The sequence below is a fragment of the Mustela lutreola genome, chromosome X (assembly GCF_030435805.1).
Source record: "Mustela lutreola isolate mMusLut2 chromosome X, mMusLut2.pri, whole genome shotgun sequence".
NCBI lineage: Eukaryota > Metazoa > Chordata > Mammalia > Carnivora > Mustelidae > Mustela > Mustela lutreola.
The window spans coordinates 64,703,947-64,718,742 of record NC_081308.1 but is presented as its reverse complement, the minus strand read 5'-3'; the positions used below and the strand labels follow the sequence as shown (position 1 = coordinate 64,718,742).

General features: G+C 37.5%; 1 protein-coding gene across 5 annotated transcripts in view; it reads right to left on the bottom strand.

Annotated features, from left to right (window-relative positions):
* CHIC1 (cysteine rich hydrophobic domain 1) overlaps positions 1-14,796 on the bottom strand; it is a 66,515-nt gene that overhangs the window by 31,539 nt on the left and 20,180 nt on the right. For 4 of the 5 annotated variants that reach the window (XM_059157281.1, XM_059157283.1, XM_059157282.1 and 1 more), the window contains exon 3: positions 4,615-4,770. The exons of the other annotated variant lie outside the window; for it this stretch is intronic. In XM_059157281.1, the coding sequence (XP_059013264.1) occupies positions 4,615-4,770 (156 nt within the window). The remainder of the gene's footprint in view (positions 1-4,614; positions 4,771-14,796) is intronic. 5 annotated transcript variants of the gene reach the window in all.

Genomic DNA, 14,796 nt, shown 5'->3' with positions numbered 1-14,796 from the left:
GTTCTTAAGTAGCTAAAATTGGCTGTATTTGTATGATTGAAAATCTAAATCATAATTCATGCACACTGAGGCTTTAAAAATAATGGGAATGGATAGGAATTACTGATTCCTATTTGGAATTACTGATTTCTAATTGTTAAAAAATATGACAACTAGAGAAAGAAATTTATGCTTCCAATTTTTTTAACTTATAGAAAGTCATCTGAAAATACTGTACATGCTTTGACAAATAATAAACTTTTATTTATATATAATATAAACTAATTACCAAGGGAATAAAAAAATGTTCAACTTTTTCATTAGAAAAGTCATACAGATCACAGTGTTTCATTATTTTTCTTTTTGAAGTACACATTAAGAAGGGAAGAAGATTTGTATTTCCCTGATGCCGAGTGATATGGAGCACCTTTTCATGTGTCTGTTGGCCATCTGGATGTCTTCTTTGCAGAAATGTCTGTTCATGTCCTCTGCCCATTTCTTGGTTGGATTATTTGTTCTTTGGGTGTTGAGTTTGCAAAGTTCTTTATAGATTTTGGAAATAAGTCAAGCAGAGAAAGACAACTATCATATGATCTCCCTGATATGAGGAAGTGGTGATGCAACATGGGGGCTTAAGTGGGTAGGAGAAGAATCAATGAAACAAGATGGGATTGGGAGGGAGACAAACCATAAGTGACTCTTAATCTCACAAAACAAACTGAGGGTTCCTGGGGGGAGGGGGGTTGGAAGAAGGGGGGTGGGGTTATGGACATTGGGGAGGGTATGTGCTTTGGTGAGTGCTGTGAAGTGTGTAAACCTGGCGATTCACAGACCTGTACTGTACCCCTGGGATAAAAATATATGTTTATAAAAAATGTAAAAAAAAAAGAAGGGCAGAAGAAAGATGTGGACAGAAAATTAGTTAAGTACTTCTTGGGAATATTTTTAGCCTTTATCAAACAACTGTACTTCTAATTATAGCTATACAAGGTACTGTAATTTTTGAATACAGTTTAGTAAGCTAATTATTATTTATAAGTTTAAACAAAAATTATTAGTGTGGTACAGGGTGACTTCAGTCTTTTCCACTGGGAAATGAAAACATTCCAAAGACTAAAAGTTTTAAAAATGAGATTAAGATAGTAGTCTTAAATCCATCATGTAACTAGTAATGTCTTGTTATAATAGTGTTATTTCAACATGTTCAAAACTAAGGAGGATTTCCCCCCAGCTACGTAGGTTACTCTCTTTTCCTTTTCTTCAGAGCAGAAGAAACTCTCCCATATAGTTGTAGCTTGGAAATACTTTATTTTTTTGAAGATTCTATTCATTTATTTGAGAGAGAGAGAGAAAGAGCCAGAGAGAGGGCATGAGTGGAAGGGAGGGGCAAAGGCAAAAGCAGACTCCCCACTAAACAGGGAGCCCAACATGGGGCTCAATCCCAGGACCCTGGGACCATCACCTGAGCCAAAGGCATATTCCTAACCAACTGAACCATCCAGGTACCCTGCTTAGAAATACTTTAAATCACATGTTTGGGTTTTGTGAAAAGAGTTGAGTAGCCTAGTTACATTTATATTTACTCCAGTACTCCATTTATATTTCACTTTAAGATGATGAGAACTCAAAACCAGACAAAGACCCCACCAAAAAGGAGAATTACAGACCAATATCCCTGATGAACACGGATGCAAAAATTCTCACCAGGACACTAGCTAATAGGATCCAACGGTACACTGAAAAGGATTATTCACCATGACCAAATGGTATTTATTCCTGGGCTGCAAGGGTCGTTCAACATTCACAAATCAATCAATGTGATACATTAATAAAAGAAAGGGCAAGAACCATATGATCCTCTCAACAGATGCAGAAAAAGCATTTGATAAAATACAGCATCCTTTCTTGATACAAACTCTCAGCAGGGTAGGGACAGAAGGAACATACCTCAAGATCATCAAAGCTATATAAAAAGAACCACGGCTAATATCATCCTCAATGGGGAAAAACTGAGAGCTTTTCCCATAAGGCCTGGAACATGACAGGGATGTCCACTCTCACCACTGTTGCTCAAGATAGTATTGGAAGTCCTGGCCTCAGCAATCAGACAACAAAAAGAAAAAGGAATAAAAGGCATCCAAATCAGCAAAGAAGTCAAACTCTCATTCTTAGCAGATGACATGATCCTGTGTATGGAAAACCCAAAGATTCCACTCAAAAATTGCTAGCACTCATACTGGAATTTGGCAAAGTCACAGGATATAAAATTAAAGCACAGATGTCAATTGCATTTCTATACACTAACAATGAGGCAGAAGAAAGAGAAATCAAGGAATTGATCCCATTTACAATTGCACGAAAATCCACGTGATACCCAGGAATAGGTATTCCTAACCAAAATGGTAAAGGATCTGTACTCTGAAAACTATAGAACACTTATGAAAGAAATTGAGGGAGACACAAGAAATGGAAAACTTTCCATGCTTATGGATTGGAAGGACAGATAGTGTTAAAATGTCTAAGCTCACCAAAGCAATGCACATTCAATGAAATCCCTATCAAAATACCATGGCTTTCTTCACAGAGCTGGAAAAAACAATCTTAAACTTCGTATGGAACCAGAAAAGCCCATGAGTAGCCAAAGAAATGTTAAAAAAAAAATAAACCCAAAGCTGGAGCCATCACAATTCCGGACTTCAAGCTGTATCATCAAGACAGTATGGTCCTGGCACTAAAGCAGACACATAGATCAATGAACAGAATAGAGATTCCCTAAAAGGACCTTCCAACTTCACAATCAACTAATCTTTGACAAAGAGAGAAAGAATATCCAATGGAAAAAAGACAGTCTCTTCAACAAATGGTGCTGGAAAAACTGGACAGCCACATGTAGAATAAAACTGGATGACTTTCTTACACCTTACATATAAATAAACTCAAAATGTATGAAAGACCTAAATATGAGAGTGGAATCCATCAAAATCCTAGAGAAGAAAAGATGCAGAAATCTCTTTGACCTTGGCTGCAGCAATTTCTTGCTAGACACATCTTCAAAGGCAAGGGAAACAAAAGCAAAAATGAACTTTTAGGACCTCATCAAAATAAAAAGCTTTGCACAGCAAAGGAAACAGTCAACAAAACTAAAAGACAACGGAAAGAATGGGGAGAATATACATGCAGAAGTCTTATCAGATGAAGGGCTAGTATCCAAAATCTATAAAGAACTTACCGAACCCAACACCTAAAATACAAATAATCCAGTCAAAAAATGGTCATAAGACATGAACAGACATTTCTCCAAGGAAGACATACAAATGGCCAACAAGCACATGAAGATGTTCAACATCATTTGGTATCAGGGAAATATAGATCAAAATGACAGCGAGATATCACCATACACCAGTCAGAATGGCTAAAATTAACAACTCAAGAAATAACAGATATTGGCAAGGATGTGGAGACAGGAGAACTCTCTTACACTGTTGTTGGGAATGCAAGCTGCTATAGCTACTCTGGAAAACAGTATGGAGGTTCCTCAAAAAGTTAAAAATAGAGCTACCCTATAAACCAGCATGTGCACTACTAGATATCTACCCAAAAGATACAAACAAAGTAATTCAAAGGGGCACCTGCACCTCAATGTTTATAGCAGCAATGTCCACAACAGCTCAAATATGGAAAGAACCCAGATGTCTATCAACAGATGAGTGGATAAAGAAGAGGTGGGGTGGGGCGCCTGGGTGGCTCAGTGGGTTAAGCCGCTGCCTTCGGCTCAGGTCATGATCTCAGGGTCCTGGGATCGAGTCCCGCATCGGGCTCTCTGCTCAGCAGGGAGCCTGCTTCCCTCTCTCTCTCTGCCTGCCTCTCCATCTACTTGTGATTTCTCTCTGTCAAATAAATAAATAAATAAATAAAAAATCTTTAAAAAAAAAAAAAAAAAAAAAAAAAAAGAAGAGGTGGGGTGTGTGTGTGTGTGTGTGTGTGTGTGTATATATATAAAATGGAATATCACTCAGCCATCAAGAAGAATGAAACCTTGCTATTTGCAATGATATGGATGGAAGTAGAGGATATTATGCTAAGTGAAATAAGTCAGTCAGAGAAAGACAAATACCATATGATTTTACTCATATGTGGAACTTAAGAAAAAAACGAACATAGAAGGGAAGGAAAAATAAAATAAGATGAAAACTGAGAGGGAGGCATACCATGAGAGTCTCTGAACTCTAGGAAACAAACTGTGGGTTGCTGGAGGGAGGTGGGGAGAGGGAAGGGATAATTGGGTGATGGGTGAAAGGAGAGCATTTGATGAAAGGAACACTGGGTGTTATATGCAACTGGTGGATCACTAAATTCTATCCCTGAAACTAATAAAAAATAATAGTCAAAAAAAGAGAAAAAAATAAAATGATGGGAAATCATATTAAGTGACAAAGTATTGATAAAGGCTGGACAAATTACTTCATCTCTCTGTCCCTAAACTTGTCTCTAGAATGAGGCTAACACTGTTAAGAGAATTTTTAAAAATCATGTAACACTGTTAAGAGAATTTTACAAAATCATGTAACATACTCGGTACATATAAGGGATCAATAAATGTTAGCTCTATGGTTATACAATAAAATGGTTACTCACTCTTTTGTTGAGACAAATAACAGGCCACAGGCTGCAACCCAGTGTGCAACAGCAGCAGAGACAACCACATAGTAGCCATTTCACATTGACCGGGAGAGCCTTTTTCAAACATGCATTTACACGGCCAATGCTCGTCTTAAATTCTTCCGGGGCCACCTATAACAAGGGTGCAATCTTTACTTAACATTTTATGGGAAGCTTTCCACTATTTATCTTTAAATGTGAAGAAAATGTTTGTCTTTTATAAACACTTTAAGGAATTACATGTCTAAATAGATTTATGCCTTTACTGTATTACCATACTCTTGGATGACATTAGAAAGCAAAACAATATAATTTCACGTTTACAGAACTTAATTCTGATGTTCAAAAATAATCTTCTGAAATTACCAGCATTAAAATGACAGCAAAATTGGTGGTAAAGAATACCTGTCAAGCAGTTTTTCTACCAAACATTCTCATTATTCAGGCAATATTATAGTCTCCAATTATTCACGCTAGTAAGACCAGAAGCATAATGTAACAATAAAAACCTAAATACTGCCAGAGAAAATGGAATTAAAATTAGACTCTGGTTATATTCCTGGATTATTTTTAAATAGGCAACTCTTGAAACTTTCTCCCTGGCAAATTTGCAGCACAATTTTAATACTTGCCATCATTTGTAGGGAAAAATTACACTAACAAGACAGCGAGGAGTAACAGCATTAAAAAAGTGTCTTAATATTCAGCATAAAATGTACTAAAAAAACTGCTGTAAATTTTGAAATTTGAAAGGTTTTTAAATATACAAATTTAATATCTTAATTACTACCACCATTCCTGGAAGTGGCTGCTTATGCCTCTCTGTAAACAATGACAAAGTTAGTTCAAAGGCAAGAGCATGACAGGCATAATTACATTTATACTGAAAATTCTGCTTGAAGGTTATACAATTCAAAGGCATACTAAAAATAGTTTGCTTTCAGTGAAATCACATTTGTGGATCACAAATATTATTCTCTTTCATTTAGAAAGCTGTCAGACTGTAAAATCTATGGGAAAAAATTCTAGCATCTGGCTGGGCAGGCAAAAATTATGAAAATATTAGAAAAAAATAAGCTGCTATAAAATAAAAGCCCTTTAACACGTTAGGTGTATAAAATACGGAGTTTTACAACTCTTCCAAAAAAAATTGTAGTAGAGAATTCAATTTATTACATTTTTGTCTTTTAATAGATATATCTTAGAATCAATGCTATAAAAACATGCAGATGTTATAAATATACATGACCAAAGAATTCAGCACCATCATGATTAAAACATTATACTAGCTTTATTAGAATTGTTCACGCCACCCAATAAAGTTAATTGCTTAACCCATACATTTGATTTTCTTCCTAATATGTTAACCAACAATAGTTGTAAAATTGCAAGGCTCAAAAAACTGTTTTTACATGGATATGTAAACTAATCTATACACTCCAACTAAACTGCTGGCAATATGATTTAAGATAATCACTGAGTAAAAAGAATTTCAATTAAATGACTAACTTCCTAGGGTAAATATGAAAATAAATTCAGAAAACCAAGCCTTGTAAATGAAAAAAAGAAAATGCTAACAGGCTAAGCATATCAGACAATAAATGAAGATTTTGATTCTACTTACTTATTAGCTATGAAAAATCACAGGCAAATTCTGAGTTTTAATTTCTCCTATATAAAATGAAAATAATAACCTTTGTCTCATATATCTTATAGGAAATGGGCCTCATATCTTAAAAAGAACCTCACTAACCAGAATGCTTTGAAAAAGGAAGCCACTTCCTCTTGACTAGATTTGGAGAAAGAAAAGCAAAGCTCTCTTTTGCATGGTCTCACCTGAAGGCAAGGCATTTGATCAGGTAACCATTAATAATCCATAGCCTTGCTACATGTTCTATTATAAACAAAAGGCTAATTAGCTACATTTTGTTTTCCAATTTTTCATTTTCATTCCAGTAAGTTAACATACAGTGTTATATTAGTTTCAAGTGTATAATAGAGTAATTCAACAGTTCCATACATTACCCTGTGCTCTTCAAGACAAGTGCACTCCTTAATCCCCATCACTACTTCACTTGTCCCCCAATAACCATCAGATTGTTCTCTATAATTAACAGTCTATTTCTTGTTTTGTCTTATTTTTTCCCTTTACTTGTTTTGTATCTAAAATTACACATACAAGTGAAATCCTATGGTATTTGTCTTTCTCTGGCTGACTTATTTCACTCAGCATTATATATACTCTCTAGTTCCATCCATGTTGTTGCAAATGGCAATATTCCATTCCTTTATATGGCTGAATAATATTGCATTTTGTGGATATATCTATATCTGTATCTGTAACTATATATCACATTTTCTTTATCCATTCATCAGTCCATGGACACTTACACTGCTTCCATACCTTGGCTCTTGTAAATAATGCTGCTATAAACACTGAGGTGCATATATCCCTTTGATTTAGTGTTTTCGTACTCTTTGGGTAAATACCTAGTAGTGTGATTGCTGGATGATAAAGCAGTTCTATTTTTAACTTTTTTGAGGAACTTCCATACTGTTTTCCATAGTGGCTGCACCAGTTTGCATTCCCCACAGTACATGAGTGTTCTTTTGTCTCCACATCATTCTTATGGTAGTACCATACTGTTTGGGTTATTATGACTTTGAAATATAACTTGAAGTCTGGAATTGTGATGCCTCCAGATTTGCTTTCCTTTTTTAAGATTGCTTTGGTCATTTGGGGTCTTTTGTGGTTCCAGACAAATTTTAGGACTGTTGATTGTAGTTGTGTGAAAAATGCTGTTGTAGATTGCATTAAATCTATAGACTGCTTTGGGTAATATAGACATTTTAACAATATTTGTTTTTCCAATCCATGAGCATGGAATGTCTTTCCATTCCTTTGTGTTGTCTTGAATTTCTTTCATCAGTGATTTATGGTTTTCAGAATACAGGTCTTTCACCTTTTGGGTTAGGTTTATTCTTAGGTGTCTTATTATTTTAGATGAAATTGTAAATGGGATGTTTTTCTTAATTTCTCTGTCACTTCATTGTTAGTGTATAGAAATGCAGCAGATTTCTGTACATTGATTTTGTATCCTGTGACTTTACTAAATTTGTTTATCAGTTCTAGCAATTTTTTGGTGGGGTCTTTAGGATTTTCTATATATAGTATCATGTCATCTGCAAATAGTGTAACTTTTACTTCTTCCTTGCTGATTTGGATGCCTTTTATTTCTTTTTGCTGTCTGACTGCTGTGGCAAGGACTTACAGTACTATGTCGAATACAGGTGGTGAGAGCAGACATGACATCCCTGTTTTGTTCTGTTTTTCACCATTAAGGATGATGTTAGCTGCGGGTTTTTCATAGGTGGCCTTTATTATGTCGAGGTATATTCCCTCTAAACTTATTTTGTTAAGAGTTTTTATCATGAATGTGCATTTGAAAAGAATGTGTATTCTGCTGTCCTAGGAGGGAATGTTCTGAATATCTGTTAAGTTCATCTATTCCAGTGTGTCATCAAAGCCATTGTTTCCTTATTGATGTCCCGTTTAGAGATCTGTCCACTCAATGTGTGGTGTTAAAGTTCCCTACTATTACTGTGTTATTATGAATTAGTTCCTTTATGTTTGTTATTAACTGTTTACATATATAATTTACATTTAAACAAATATCATATCTTCATGTATCTTCATATATCTTATAGCATATAATTCATATAGCATATAATTCATATATCTTCATGTTGGATTATCCCCTTTATTATTATATATTGTCCTTTGTTTCTTGTTACAGTCTTTGGTTTAAAGTCTGTTTTGTCTGATATAAATGTTGCTATTTTGGCTTTCTTTTGATATCCATTTGAATGTTAAATGTTTCTCAATCCTCTCACTCTCAATCTGTAGGGGTCCTTAGGTCTAAAATGGGCCTCTTGCAGGCAGCAAATAGATGGGTGTTTTTTTCCTTAATCCATTATGCCACACTATGTCTTTTGATTGAAGCATTTAGTCCATTTACATTCAAAGTAATTACTAATAGATACATATTTATTGCCATTTTATTACTTGTTTTGTGATTGTTTCTGAAGAATTTCTCTGATCCTTTCTTGTCTTTTTTCATGTTTTGCTTATTTCTTTAATGACATGTTTGGATTTTTCTCTCCATTCTTTACATATCTATTAGTGGTTTTTGATATGTGCTTACCATAAGGTTTGTATATAACCTCTTCTGCATATAGCAGTCCATATTTTTGATGGTCATTTAAGTTTGAACATATTCTTTTCTCCTGTCCTCTACACCTTTTAGGTATGTTATTGTATTTTATATCCTTCCTTTGTGAGTTTGACTTTTTTGCAGAAAAATTCATTTTTACTGCTTTTGTGTTTCCTGCATTTAACTGTCACTTTTGGTCTCTCTATTCAAAGAGGCCCTTTTAATATTTCTTGCAGAGCTGGTTTAATGGTCATGAACTCCTTTAGCGTTTGCTTGTCTAGAAAACTTTATCTCTCTTTGTATTGTGAATGATAGCCTAGCCAGGTAGAGTATTTTTGGCTGCAGATTCTTCCCATTCAGCACCTTGAATATATCATGTTACCCATTTCTGGTTTGCAAAGTTTCTTTTGAAAAATCTCCTGCTAGCCTTATGGGTTTTCCCTTGTAATTTAATGACTTCTTTTGTCTTGCTGCTTTAAAAATTTTTTATCACTATATTTTAATTTAATGACAATATATCTGTGTGTTGGTCTGCTTCTGTTGATTCTGTTGGGGGGGGGGGTTCTCTGTGCCTCCTGGATCTAGATATCTCTTTCTGTCCCAAGATTAGGGGAACTTTCAGCTCTTATTTCTTCAAATAAATTTTTTGCCCCCCCTTTCTCTCTCTTCTTTTTCTGGGATTCCTATAATATGAATGCTATTACATTTGATGGAGTCACTCAGCTCTCTCTGTTTATTCTCATTTTGCATCTTCTCTTTCTTTGCTCCCTCTTGTTCAGCTTGATTACTTTCCATTACTTTGTCTTCTAGGTCATTAATTCATTTCTCTGCTTCTTCCATCCTCTGTTTATTCCATCAAACATGTTTCTCATTTCTTTATTATTATTTTTAAAAGTTTTTATTTATTTGACAGAGAGAGAGGTGTCACAAGTAGGTATAGCAGGAGGTAGAGGGAGAGGGAGAAGTAGGCTCCCTACTCAGCAGAGCCCTATGTAGGGCTTGATCCCAGGACCCCAGGATCATGACCTTAGCCAAAGGCAAATGTTCAACCAACTGAGCCACCGAGGCACCCCACATGTTTCTCATTTCATTTATGTTGTGACCTTTATCTCTGCTATGTTATTCCTTCCTTTGTGTTAAGGGTCTCACTCAGGTCTTCCACTTTTTTCTCAAGTCCAGTGAGTATCCTTATGACCACTGCTTATATTCTCTATCAGGAATCTTACTTACATCTGTTTGACTTAGGTCTCTGGCTATGGCCTTGTCCTGTTCTTTCATTTAGGATCAATTTCTCTCTCTCGTCATATTGTTTGCCTCTCTGTGTCTTTTTCTCTGTGTTAAGGTTAAGTCAGTGTTTCTTCTGTTATTGAATAGTGATTTTATGAAGAAGAGGTCCTGGAGAGCCCTGGAGTGCAGTGTCCCCTGTTCACCAGAACCTAGATCTTCAGTAGAGTATCCTATGTGTGTTTTTATGCCCTGCTGTTTCATCTGATTCAATTTTCCTTTTAGTGCAGTCATCTGCAGTGACTTTCTGCCTGTTGTGGCCATGCTTGCTCTCTGTGGGACCCAGTAGGCCAGCTCTGGGTGGGAGGAGTTCCCACTGAGGAAGGTAGTGTTAGCAAAATTTCTGCTGGGTCATTAGTCCTATGCTGGATCCCCTGAAGCACTGTGGCAGCTGGGGGCTTCAGGCCAGGGTGTCTAAGGGCACAGGGCTGGGCATGGTATGTGACGGTAGCTGATGATGTCTGGTTGGGCATGGCCCATGAGGGCTGCTGGGAGCATGCAATTGAGTGCAGTGTGCAAAGGCACCTGTAGGCATCTGGCTGAGTAGGCAAGTGATGGAGCCTAGGAACAATGGAAGGCTTCCAGAGAGGTGCACAGGTTGGCATGGCTTGTGATGGGCAATCAGCTACATTTTGAACACAAATTCAATGTTCTTCAGTTCTTCAATTCTTTAGAGTAAAAAAAGAGATGTCCTTTTAAAAAACAGAGGGGAGTGGGATGCCTGGGTGGCTCAGCTGGTTAAGCCTCGGCCTTCAGCTCACGTCATGATCCCAGGTCCCTGGGATCAAGTCCCACATTGGCCTCTGTGCTCGGCAGGGAGCCTGCTTCTCTCTCCACCTTCTGCCTTCCATTCTGCCTGCTTGTGTGCTCTCTCCCTCTCTCTCTCTGACAAATAAATAAATAAAATCTTAAAAAAAAAAAAAAAGAAAAACCGGAGGGGAGATAGGCAAGATGGCAGAGCAGTAGCAGACTGAAGCGACATCAGATCACAGGAGTTCAGCTAGATGGGTATCAAACCATTCTGAACACCTACAAACTCAACAGGAGATAGAAGAGAAGCACAGCAATTCTAGGAACAGAAAATCGACCATTTCTGAAAGGTAGGACACGTGGAGAAGTGAATCCGAAGAGACAGGAAGATAGACCGTGGGGGGGGGGAGGGGCCAGCTCCTGGTAAGTGGAAGAGCAGTGGAGCACAAAATCAGAACTTTTAGAAGTCTGCTCCACTGAGGGACATCGTTCCACAGGCTAGTGGAGGTGAAGCCCTCACAGGGACAGGGTGGTCTCAGGTCCCGCTGGGTCATAGAAAGATCAGGGGTATCTGAGTTTGGCAAAGCTTCCAGGTATTGGAGCAGGAAAGCTGACTACAGACAGAGCCAAAGAATGAGCTTTCTGATTGGGGTTTTCTTAAACCATGATCCAAGGCACAGATGGGCCACTGCTTCTCATGCCACAAGTGGCAGATCTGGGGAGATTCATTTCCTGCTCCTGAAGGAACAGTGCAGCAGGAATCTGCTGGGTTTGGGGCTGTGCACCAGAGATAGAAACATTTGGTCACATGCCCCGTGAGCTCGGAGTGAGGCTGGAGACCAGGGAGACAGGAGTTGTTGACTGCTTATCTCTGAGGGCACAGTGAGGAGTGGGGCCCCGAGCACTTGGCTCCTCTGTGCCAGAGATTGGAAATCGGTCATTTTCAATCCCATCCTCCAGAGCTCTACAGAAAGCATTCAGGGAACAAAAGCTCTGAGAGCAAACTTGAGCAGACTACTTAGCCCGGGCCCTGGCAAGGGCGGTGCAATTCCGGCTAGGGCAAAGACATTTGAAAATCACTGCAACAGGCCCCTCCCCCAGAAGAACAGCAAGAACATCCAGCCAAGACCAAACTCACTGATCAAGGAGAACAGCGGAACTCCAAAGCTAGGGGAAAGCAATGCATAGAATTCATGGCTTTTCTGCATAACCCTTTAGTCTTGCAAAGTTAATTATTTTTTAATTTTATTTTTTTCTTATTTTATTTTATGAACTTTTCCTCTTTCCTCTTTTAGCATTCTATAACTAGTTTGTCTTAACAATACCTTTATAAAAACTCTTTTTAAACCTTCATTGTTATAGTGGTATTTTATTCCTTCCTTGTATTTAACCTTATTTTTTGTATACATACAGGTTTTCTTTTAATAAATAATTTTGGGACACAATTTCTTCCAATACATCAAAATATACCCTAATCCAGCACATAGCAGAGTTCTAGTCTCCAGCCTGAGCCTCCTCTTTTTTTTTTTTTCTTTTTCCAACCAATTTATCTTATCAATTCCTTTTTTAGAATTTTTAAAAAAATTTTCATCTTTACACTCATAATTCCATCCCTTCATCATGTTTACCCTTATTTTTGTACATAAAGTCTTTCTTTCTTTCTTTTTTTTTTTTTAAAGATTTTATTTATTTATTTGACAGAGAGAGATCACAAGTAGGCAGAGAGGCAGGCAGAGAGAGAGAGAGAGAGAGAGATGGAAGCAGGCTCCCTGCTGAGCAGAGAGCCCGATGCGGGACTCGATCCCAGGACCCTGAGATCATGACCTGAGCCGAAGGCAGCGGCTTAACCCACTGAGCCACCCAGGTGCCCCAAGTCTTTCTTTCTTTAAAATTTTGGGAGGTAAATTCTTCCAAGAGACCAAAATATACCCCAAATCAAGTGGGTGGCTCTGTTCTATTTACGAGTCTAATAAAAATATGTATTTATTTTTTATTTCTTCCCCCTTTCTTCTCCCCTCGGTTTTGATCTTTTCTGATTTGGGCAGTGTACATTTTTCTGAGGTCTTTGCAACTCTTTCACTATTTTATTATCTTGTTCATATATTCTTATCTGGATACAATGACAAGGCAGAAAAACTCACCACAAAAAAAAAGAAGGAGAGGCAGTACCAATGGCTATGGACCCAATCAATCGGACATGGGTAATATGTCAGAACTAGAGTTCAGAACGATCATTCTCAAGGTGCTAGCTGGACTTGAAAAAGGCATGGAAGATATTAGAGAAACCCTGTCTGGAGAAATAAAAGAACAAAAATCTAACCAATGTGAAATCAAAAAAGGTATTAATGAGATACAATAAAAAATGGAGGCTCTTATTGCTAGGATAAATGAGGCAGAAGAGAGAATTATTGATTTAGAAGACCTAGTGATGGAGAATAAAGAAGATGAGCAAAAGAGAGACAAACAACTACTGGACCATGAAGGGAGAATTTGAGAGATAAGTGATACCATAAGACAAAACAATATTAGAATAATTGGGATACCAGAGAAGAAGAAGGGGGGGCAGAAGGTATACTGGAGTGAATTATAGTAGAGAACATCCCTAATTTAGAGAAGGAAACAAGCATAAAAATCCAGGACGCACAGAGAACCCTCTTCAAAATCAATAAATAAAGGTCAATGCCCCATCATCTAATAGTAAAACTTACAAGTCTTAGTGACAAAGAGAAAATCCTGAAAGCAGCTTGGGACAAGAAGTCTGTAACACACAATGGTAGAAATATCAGATTGGCAGCAGACTTATCCACAGAGACCTGGCAGGCCAGAAAGATCTGGCATGATATATTCAGAGCACTAAAGGAAAAAAAGATGCAGCGAAGAATACTATATCCAGCTAGGCTATCATTGAAAACAGAAGGAGAGATAAAAAGCTTCCAGGACAAACAAAAACTGAAAGAATTTGCAAACACCAAACCAGCTCTACAGGAAATATTGAAAGGGGTCCTCTAAGCAAAGAGAGAGCCTAAAAGTAGTAGATCAGAAAGAAAGAGACAATGTACAGTAACAGTCACCTTACAGGCAATACAATGGCACTAAATTCATATCTCTCAATAGTTATCCTGAATGTTAATGGGCTAAATGCCCCAATCCAAAGACACTGGGTATCAAAATGGATAAAAAAAAACCCCATCTATATGTTGCCTACAAGAAACTCATTTTAGACCCAAAGACAGCTCCAGATTTAAAGTGAGGGGGTGGAAAACAATTTACCATGCTAATGGACATCAGAAGAAAGCTGGAGTGGCAATCCTTATATCAGATCAATTCGATTTTAAGCCAAAGACTATAATAAGAGATGAGGAAGGACACTATATCATACTCAAAGGATCTGTCCAACAAGAAGATCTAACAATTTTATTTTTATTTATTTATTTTTTTTAAGATTTTATCTATCTACCTGACAGAGAGAAATCACACGTAGGCAGAGAGGCAGGCAGAGAGAGATAGAGAGGAGGAAGCAGGCTCCCTGCTGAGCAGAGAGCCCGATGCGGGACTCGATCCCAGGACCCCGAGATCATGACCCGAGCCGAAGGCAGCGGCCCAACCACCGAGCCACCCAGGCGCCCAAGATCTAACAATTTTAAATATCTATGCCCCTAACGTGGGAGCAGCCAACTATATAAACCAATTAATAACAAAATCAAAGAAATACATCAACAATAATACAATAATAGTAGGGGACTTTAACACCCCCCTCACTGAAATGGACAAATCATCCAAGCAAAAGATCAACAAGGAAATAAAGGCCTTAAATGACACAGTGGACCAGATGGACATCACAGATACATTCAGAACATTTCATCCCAAATCAACAGATTACACATTCTTCTCTAGTACACATGGAACATTC